General features: G+C 52.1%; 1 protein-coding gene across 1 annotated transcript in view; it reads right to left on the bottom strand.

The window, feature by feature from the left end:
- Positions 1 to 4,177: 4,177 nt before the first annotated feature.
- The window catches only part of LMCD1 (LIM and cysteine-rich domains 1), a 10,211-nt gene continuing 4,938 nt past the window's right edge, over positions 4,178 to 9,450 (bottom strand). The window contains exons 3-5 of the mRNA XM_010179095.1: positions 9,242 to 9,450; positions 4,907 to 5,122; positions 4,178 to 4,336 (exon numbers count right to left, since the gene is read on the bottom strand). The exon at positions 9,242 to 9,450 is cut by the window's right edge and continues 142 nt beyond it. Of these exons, the coding sequence (XP_010177397.1) occupies positions 4,178 to 4,336; positions 4,907 to 5,122; positions 9,242 to 9,450 (584 nt within the window). The remainder of the gene's footprint in view (positions 4,337 to 4,906; positions 5,123 to 9,241) is intronic.

Below are 9,450 nucleotides of genomic sequence, written 5' to 3'. Positions count from 1 at the left end.
GCCACAGGGGTGGTCGATCTTCTCCTACCCATCTAAACTAAGAGTTTTTATTGCAAGTTCTACTGTTTGCCTTAGACCAGACATTGCAAATATACACAAAAAGCACTGACTTAAGCAAAGAGCTCCTTTCCTTCCAGCCCACCTTGCTGGGCTAACGGCATCGCTGCAGCCACCGCTCATTTCTGCATTATTTTTCTCCCCTGCAGCAGCCAGAGCTCCCCGTGGCGACGTGCAGGACCCCCCTGCACCCAGGGCCCATTCGCCCTCTGCTCCCAGGGGGCATCCCCAGGGTTGAGGGGGGGGCGATGCCATGGGAAAGCAGGGAGGAGGAAGAGGACCCAAAACGGAGCTGCTGTCCTTGAACAGCCTCTGCCTTTCCACCAGCAAAATCCTCCCAAATCACAAACAGACGGTCCCTTTTTCTTCCACAAATATTTCTCTTTAATTTTTTTTTTATTAAAAAGACCACAAATGAGACAGCACTGCAAATATTTGCAGATTCAGATCAGTTAAGCTTTGAAAAATTTCAGCTTGCAAAACTCCAGCCGAGATGTGGTTTCTGCCCAGCCAATGGGTGTTTTATCCCTCCAGCACCCCATGCTGGGGCTGCAATGGGGGAGTAGGTGAAGGATCCCCCCCCCATGCCCAGCAGAGCCCCTGCCCTCGCACCACAGCTCCCACCCTCTGCCCTTCCCTCTGGCAGCGCACCCACCCTGAGACCTGGAGGGGAACTGAGCAAGATTTGGGAGACACTACATCCAGAAATGGTGTATTTAAAGTGTCAAACCAGTCTGAATACCAGTATTAATGTAAAGTACACAGTTATACTCAGCTGATACTCGGTGGTCGTGAGCTGTGATGGTCACAAGCACAGTAGGCCTCAGAAGCAGAACGATGGGGGAGACCCTCCTGGGATTACAGCCGTCGAGGAACGAGAGCCATCCCAGCAAACTCTGCAGTTTACAGTCACTGTGATGCTTACGGTATGGGGTAATTCTGTGGGCCAGCCTGGGGTCAGCTGCCCAGGCTTTCACTCCCCTCAGTTTCTGTTAACCTGGGTAACTCAAAACTGCTACAGACCTTGATCACTGCACACCGGAGCTGGCTGAAAACTGAGCCAGTGCCTGATCAGCTCTGCTCCCACGACACCAAGTGTTGCAGTCTGCAGGAACGCAGCTCTCCTGAACAGAAAACCGATTCCATTGATCGTGTCTTCCACAGTCTTTCACTGTGCCCCATCTCCGTCCTACTGCCTGCTTCTGTGCTAGTTTTGATTTCCCCTCCCTGCCTGCCTGCCCAGAGGAGATGTGCATGTTCAGAGCAGCGGTATGATGAGGGGTCACCTCTGCTGGGCGGCTGCAGTGCCACGGTTGGGGTGCAGGGACTTTAAAACCTCAGTAGGATGGGGATGAGCTGAATGGGCGAGCAGGATTGCCGGCACTGTACCCATCAGGGACACTTGCTCCAGGTGGTGAAGGACACTCCATTAATGGGCTGGGGTGCTGCACTGGGCACAGCAGCCCCAGGTCCCACGCACAGCCAGACAGCACCGTGGGGTTGGTACGGAGCTTTCATCTGAGACGAGGGGCTGGACACAGCTGCAGCACAAGATGCTTTTCAAACAGCGACACAGCACAGCCCTTGCCCAGGGCCCATTCCTGTCGCACACAGTGACCCTGCCAAACGCCTCCCTTTTTATTTCCTGGCCAGACTCTGGGTGCAAGGCTCACTGATGGCTCTGTGAAGCCAGCAGACCCCTGGAAATTTAACTTTATTGAAAACCAGAGCTCATGACCCACAGACAGCAGCTGAAGCTGCCTCCTTTGTTGTGGACAATAAACTGCAGTGAAACACAGTGTAATGCCCTCACTTGGGCTGAACATCTCCTCCTGCTTACACTGAATTTCAATTCTAATATCAGAACTGAAGGCTCACACATGTTTCGAGCTGTTAGGTGCATTAATTTCATGCTTCTGCTCCTGACAAACTTGAGAGGCACAGGATTTTAAGCTGTTTAATTCCAGTAAGGTACTGAGCAGACAGTATTGTACAAGCTGCAGCGACGCCTGCAAGGCTCGAGTGGGTGCCAGCAGCACAAGGACAGGACAACATCAAAACCACACCAGAGCAGGCTGCAGGCCTATCTTTTTTGGGCTGTCAGTGCTCCCCCCAAAATCCCATGCTCTCCCCACACCCCCGCTCTGACGTTCCTCTGCACCACACAAGCCCTCCGCTGCCTCTCTCCCTGTCTCTACTGGTTTTCATCCCCTCTCCCCGCACACCTCCCCAGCCAGGGCAGAGGGGAGGGAACCCTGCGAGAAAGGTGGGTGCACTGGAAATCCCACCTCAAGATAGCTTACTTGGTGTCAAATACTCAAAGAAAGGCAAAATCATCACCACATGCTTTGAGGCTCAACATTGTCCGTGCAGTAGTCAAGTCTTTTACTTTAGAAAACTCAATGTTTTGCTGATTTTTTTTCATTTAACTTTCTTCCTAGTGGCTGTGCACTCACCTCACAGGCAGAGTGCTGGGAGGTGGAACCAGTCCTGCACCCACAGACCCCAACCCCATCAGAGGGCTGTGTGGGTATCGCTGGCTGTGCCGAACAGCGCTCCCAGCCCATCCGCACCATCGCTGCCACCGCTCACATTTACAAGCAGTACAGACGCAAAGGTATTTCCCTTGTAACACAGTGAAGACAAGGCAGTACAGCTCAGCACTGGGCTTTATTTTCCATTCCCATGTTACAACCAAAGTGCCTGTACCCAAGGCTGATCCAAGGGGGGGTTATTGCTCCCAGCACAACTCCAGGTCTGCACACCCTCTCTTGATTTGCAGCATCTGACCAAGTTCACAGAGGCGACAGGCCCAGGCACTGCTGAATAACCCAGGATGGACAAACAGCCCCATGGCACAAGCATTGCATTTGCTCTATAAATACCCCAGAACATCAACCACACAGCAGGGCTGGACAGGGTGTCAGAGATGCTCACTCCCATTGGTCTCATCTCCTCAAAGATGGTGACGGACCTGGCCGTGCTCTGACCCTGCTGCAGGTACAGCTTCCCCCAGCTCCCATTCCCAAGTTAATCAATCATAAGCTAGCAAACATCCAGAGCATGGAGCACACCTTAAAGAGAAACCAGTGTCTCCTGTAGCAGAAAAAAAACCCCCTAGCGACTGTGAGCTCCTTGCATACTCACCTCTGCAAAAATATTCCAGTTCTATGGCAAATAATGTAGACATTTAACAGAAGAAAAAAGACAGAGCACACAGACACTGGCCAGCCTGGGCTATCCGATGTCTTCAGTGACTACCAGAAGCAAGGCATGACGATCCACAGGGACTCAGTGCCAGACCCTGGGATGGTGTGGGGATGGTGTTACCCCATCAGATCCCAGAGGTGATGGGGAGCTCTCCTAAGACGTAGGAGGTGCAGGGCAGAGCCCAGGGCAAGGGTACTGACAGCTCCAAGGGCTCCCCAATTCTGGGAGGGCGTCACTGATGCATTACAGGGAAAAACTGGCATTGCCAGCACCAGTACCTCAGGGCAGAGCTGCAGCCGTGCCACCTCACCAGGGTGAGCCTACGGCCCTGTGTGCCAACTCGCTGTTTTACATTATTGTGCCCTAACGAGGAGAAAGCTACAGCTACACATTGCTGCAATTCTATATTGTTTCCTTTCAGAAAGTTAATTAAGTTCTTCAAACACATTGCTTTAGCACAGTCGTCAGCAGCCTGTTAGCGTAAACTTCCAGTACGGATTTCAAAAAATACAAACAACCCTTGTTTTTGACCAGCTTTAGTACATCAAAAGTTACTTTTGAGATGCGTTATTTCCAAAAGACCATTGCAAGATCTTGGTCGTTAAAAGCTTGGAGAGACTTTATCAAAACCAGGACAAACCAGAATCCCCTCTCCAGTCCCTCCTGGGCAGAGCCGCCCTGGCCCTCCCACTCACAGGTGGGCGAATTCCCTTGCATCCTCCCCAAGGCAATATTGGAAATACTGGCAATATTCTCCTGCAAGCTGCATCGGATCCAGGGGGGCACTTAGGTGCTTGCAAGTGAATAGCCAACCTCCAATTGTATTTATTTTTTCACCTTCCCCTTCTCACGTGCTTGTGAAATGACCCCAGTCCTGGCAGGACCCTGGGGAGCCCCCTCCGCCCCCCACTCAGAGCCGTCTGCTGTTGCTGCAGGTGGTGCACAGGAGGCTGGCGTTGTGCAGAGCAAAGGCCTTGCCGGTCAGCAGCGTCTCACACTCTAGGCACGCAAAGTGCTTCTTGTGCCAGGCCATCCCCTCCGCCTGCTGGTAGTCCTCAGAGAAGATGAGCTATGGGACAGACAGACAGACAGCTGCTGATTGCCACAATCTCACCAGGCTGGAGCACGGCAGGAGCAGGGAGACCCAGCCCCGTGCCTCCCACCCAGCTGCAGGAAGGGGGAAATAAAAGGCTCCTGTGTCATGGAGCCAGAGCCATAGACTGCAATTAAAGACTATAAAAACACCAGGTTTAAAATGCAGGGACACCTCCACCAGCCCAGGCTGCTCACAGCCCCATCCAACCTGGCCTTGGGCACTGCCAGGGAGGGGGCACCCACAGCTTCTCTGGGCAACCTGGGACAGGGCTTCACCACCTCACAGGGAGGGATTTCTTCCTAATATCCAGTCTAAATCTAACCCCTTTGTTCCCCCTGGTCCTGTCACTACACTCTCTGATGGAGTCCCTCCCCATCTTTCCTGTAGCCCCTTCAGGTCTTGGAAGGTGCTCTAAGGTCTCCCCGCAGCCTTCTCTTCTCCAGGCTGAACAACCCCAGCTCTCTCAGCCTGTCTCCATAGCAGAGCTGCTCCAGCCCCTCAGCACCTTCATGGCCTCCTCAGGCCCAGGCAGAGGGTCCCTACCTCGTCGCAGCCGGCGCAGCGGGGCCGCAGGCTCTCGCAGTAATGGCGCCCGCACCAGGCGGCCCCGTTCCTCCAGAAGTAGATGAGGTCGACGAGGGGCTCAGCGCAGCGGCAGCAGACAAAGCACGCCGGGTGCCACTGCCGCGAGTAGCCCGCCCGGTCAGCGTACACCACCGGGCAGTCCCCCGGCACCGTCTGCTTGCAGGTCTCGCAGTGCTGCAAGAGAGGGACGAAGCAGCCATGGTCAGTGCGTGGGAGGGTGGATATTTACCTCTGATAGCAACTCATTGCATCTTTTCAACACATCGTTCCTAACAGTGCAGCTGGTAAGAATGAGCAAAACAGAACAAGACGATCTGCAAGCATATCCCCAGTGCTTCCCAGTTCTACATAGCCTGAAGAACCTAGAAGCATAAAGTCACAGAATCATTAAAGTTGGAAAAGACCTCTAAGATCATCAAGTCCAACTGTCAACCGAACAACACCATGCCCAATGCCCAATAAACTGTGTCCTGAAGTACCACATCCACGTGTTTTTTCAGATAAAACCTTGAATCCCAAGAGTGCTAAGCTGCATGGTTTAGGCTGGTTTTGCTCAAGCTCCTGTTCTGTGCAGGGAAACCTGAGAATACCCAAGTCAGGTTTTACAGCTGGATCAGCTTGGGAGGCCCAGCAAACACAGCAGTGGTAAACAGGGCTCTAGAAACCATGCAGTGAGGTAGAGGGGCAAGGAAACGCTAAACTGAAGCAAAAGCAATGGTTGCAGATCCAGAAAAGAGCTGGGAAAAACGTCTCAGTCATGCAGGACTCTGACAATGCAGAACAGCACAGGGCACCCACGGCCAACAGAAGAAACATCTCTAAGTCCATCACCCCACAGCCCACGCAAACATTTGTACCAGTGCCACAGTGTCAAGCTGTAACATAATTAAAAGTCGTTATAAATATGTATTTGCCAGCCTTCACCCAGAATACTGTTTACTTTCTTCCAGCCGGATCCTTGGGCAGACAAGAATGGCACCACCCACCACAGCTGACATCTGCCCTTTGGGACCTCCCAAGATAACACCAACCCTCACTGAAAACCAAACCTTCTCCAAGAAGGAGTTAAGACATCCCACAGTGCAGGAGTGCAGCACGTCAAAGGTGTTATTTTGCATAGAGATCAGGAACTCTGGTCTTTTCTCACTGTTTTTTTAATGTATATGTCTATGCGTAACACTGATGTCACTAGACAGATTTCAGCCCAGAGCTTTCAACTTACAACAGGCCCATTGGAGCAGTCCCATCCTGCTGACAGGCATCTCCTATTTTACCCCCAAATCCCATCTGATGAGCAAAGGCAGTGCAAGAGGAGACACGAGATGTTTCCTGGCTCAGCTTTGCTGCCTGTCTGAAAGGGGAAACGCCTGCTCCTTCCACCGCAGGGCTTGGGACGCCTTTCCAAGTCCTCCCGACACCCACGCCAACGAGGAGCGAGCCCCAGTGGTGCTGAAGCTGTGGTTATGTCTGGTCTCTACGAACAAGAAGCCACGTATGCGACTGCTCCTGGCACACTGGCCCCACCATCGGTGACAAGTGCTGTACTGGTGATATGGGACCACAGTCGTGATCACCCTCACATCCCTGACACCAGATTTGGGGGCTCTGGGCACCAGAGCGCCTGACCCTGCAGAGAACTCACCAGCCCCATCCATCTCAGTCCCGCTTATCTCACACCACCCCACAGCAGAGCAAACACCAGCAGCTGCCAAGTCCCAGCCCGAGTTTCTTGCCAAGTACTGCTACAAAAACAACTTATTTTACTCTTTCTTTCTATGGCAATTATTGACAGGGCTTTTCCTAAGCGTCACATCACTTCTATGCCATTGCCATTTACACACTGAATAAAAAGCGGCTCTTCAAATTTAAGACAGGGAATTACAGCTTCGTGCTCATTTTACATCTCCATCGTGCAGGGAGAGAAGACTTTATTAGCAGAATTACCAGAGGTGTTGGCCAAGAAAGTGTCCTTTTCTCCTCAGCCTTTCCAAACCTGCTCTCCGCTGGCTGTTTCACAGTGATGGCTCCTGCAGACGCAGTTCCTCAGGCACCATGAGCCATCCCCCAGCACTCACTATGCTGCTGGCTTCAAGCTTTTTGGGACAACAGCTAATTTTGATCAGGATTTGACTTGATTCCAACACAGTGGCATACAACACCAGGCGACTTCCCAGTTCTGGGAGGGTTAAAGATGGTTTTATGCTCTGTGAGAGCACTCGGCCATGGGACTGACATTGCCGTGATGGGGCCCCTCAGCAGCCCAGACGAGTTCAAGAAGCTGTGTGAGCGCGGATGCCCCATGGTGGTTTACACCAGCCCTGTGTTTTCCTTCACACACCCATTTCAACACAGCTGGCCTGTGCGCAACAGGAGCTTTAACAACCTTAGCACAGGGAGGGACCACACAGGCACCCGAGGAAGCCATCCCAGCCTGCTTCTGGGGGCAGCACTGCGGCTCTCTGGGTTCACTGGCTTCTAGAACAAGATAGTAGTGTTTTTGTTACAGTTTCCCCCTCACACACACATTCAACCTTCATAAATCCATAGTTCAGACTCGCATCTTGACCTGAAACAGGGCAACTTCAAACTGCTGATGCTGATTAAGAGGTCTGGTATTTAACAGACTCAAACCTGTGTCCTATCTCCAATGGACTCAGTGAAGAAACATCACACAGCCTGCCTGAGAATCATCATCTCCAAACTAATCCATTCATCACTGCATCTTCCCCCATGTCCAGAACCAAATGCACTGTGTTCTCAAAAAGCCTCCTTCATTGCCGCAACCCTTCAGGTCTTGGAGGGCTGGGACAAACAGTCCCTTTACATCCATTCTCCGTTTCCACGTAGCTCACGTCTCCTTTCAGCCTCACACATACTGCACAGTAAAGCACTGCAGTGCATTTTTCCATGGCAAAACTCCCCTTCCAGCACTGTTTTCCGAATGCCAGCAGACCTTCTGGAAGTTCAGCGCATCTCAGACCTTGGGACACAGTCCCCTGCTATCAGGACAGCTGCACTAATTCCTGCACAGATCGAATTAAAAGGGGCAGTGTTTCGTTAGAGGACTCTGTCACTGCAGTGGCTGCGAGCGGAGCCGTGCAGCGCGCTGGTCGGAGCGGAGCCAGCATTTTCCAGCGAGTGCCTTGAGACAAATGATGCTTTAAACTACAGAGAATAACATCACAGCTATGTATTTACTCGGAAGGACAAACATGCAGTGTAAATAAGCCCTCACTGCTAAGATGACTTTTATTAATGAGCTTAATGGAAACATTCCTTTTTTTTGGCTATTTTTCTTAGCTTAAAATTCTTTGTCTGATTCGGTATTTTGTTGCAATAGCGAAAAACGGACTCAAAGTCAGATGCATGTTAACAGAAAAGGCCATAGCAGAGGGGAGACATTACCCAATATGGACTGAAAATTGCTCTTAACATGTTACAATATCAGCGCAGTCACGGCTAGGAAAAATCTTGCCTTAAAAACACTCAGACACCATTTTTCACCCCCCAGCTTTAAATCCTCTGCTGCAAGTCACCCTCACAAGGGCCAGCGTGAAAGATTTCCATAGTATCACCATATTTTGTGATACACATTTATTCAGCCCCCATGGTGATGGGAGAATATAAATCTCAAAGGCTGTGTGAGAATCTCAACCACCTCCCTGTGGAAATGTTTTTATGTCCAGAGACATGCATGGTCCATTCGAAGTCCCCCAGAGCGATCGCAGCCCCAGAAGCACCTTTTCCATCTTTAAAGCTTTGAACCAACGAGGCTGAGCCACCCCTCCTGTCACTCCCAGTGCTGTCACTGGTGCTGGTCTGGAGGCCTGACTGGGAATGCTCAGAGCTCACAGCCACACAGGGTTTCTGCTCTCACTGATGCACAACGATCCAGGGACACGTCAGGCCCAATTTCTTCAGAGCTGCCAAGAATCCCAAGTTGCAATCACCTGATAAAAACCATACTTACCTCAGTGATCAGCACAGCTTCTGAAGGGGGGAGATAGGGGAAGAAAGAGGATCCCCCGCCACCCCATTCGATGGATGGCTGTGCTGAGTGGGGCTGGAGGAACACACGGGGTCCCACCAGAGTCTGTCATGATGCTGTACCCAAGCACCCTGTGATGCACCGGAGCACTGCAGCAGACTGGGAGCAGCTAAGGGGTGATACTGGGAACACCAAACAGGTAACCCTGGCTGCTGCAATCTTCCCCCCCGCTCTGAAACCAAATCTGTCCCCAAAAAGCTCAGAGCAGATCCAGGACAGCCCCATCAGCCCGTCCCAGCACTTACGTAGTGTCCCCCATCAGGTGCACTCTCCAGGGCCCCGTTGGTGGGCTTGGGGGGGTCACCAGCAGTGATGCTCTTGTCCTGTGGCTTCCCCTCCTCCTTTGCGCCGCCCTGGCCTGGTAGCGCCACCTCCCCGACGCCCAGCGCCTCGGCTTTGTACTTCTTCACAAAATCTTCCATCAGCGTCAGCTCGCCCTCGGCCAGGCCGCGGC

This window comes from Mesitornis unicolor, unplaced genomic scaffold, assembly GCF_000695765.1.
Source record: "Mesitornis unicolor isolate BGI_N332 unplaced genomic scaffold, ASM69576v1 scaffold15942, whole genome shotgun sequence".
Classification (NCBI taxonomy): domain Eukaryota; kingdom Metazoa; phylum Chordata; class Aves; order Mesitornithiformes; family Mesitornithidae; genus Mesitornis; species Mesitornis unicolor.
Note: the sequence above shows the minus strand (reverse complement) of the source record. Positions and strands in the feature narration are given on the sequence as shown.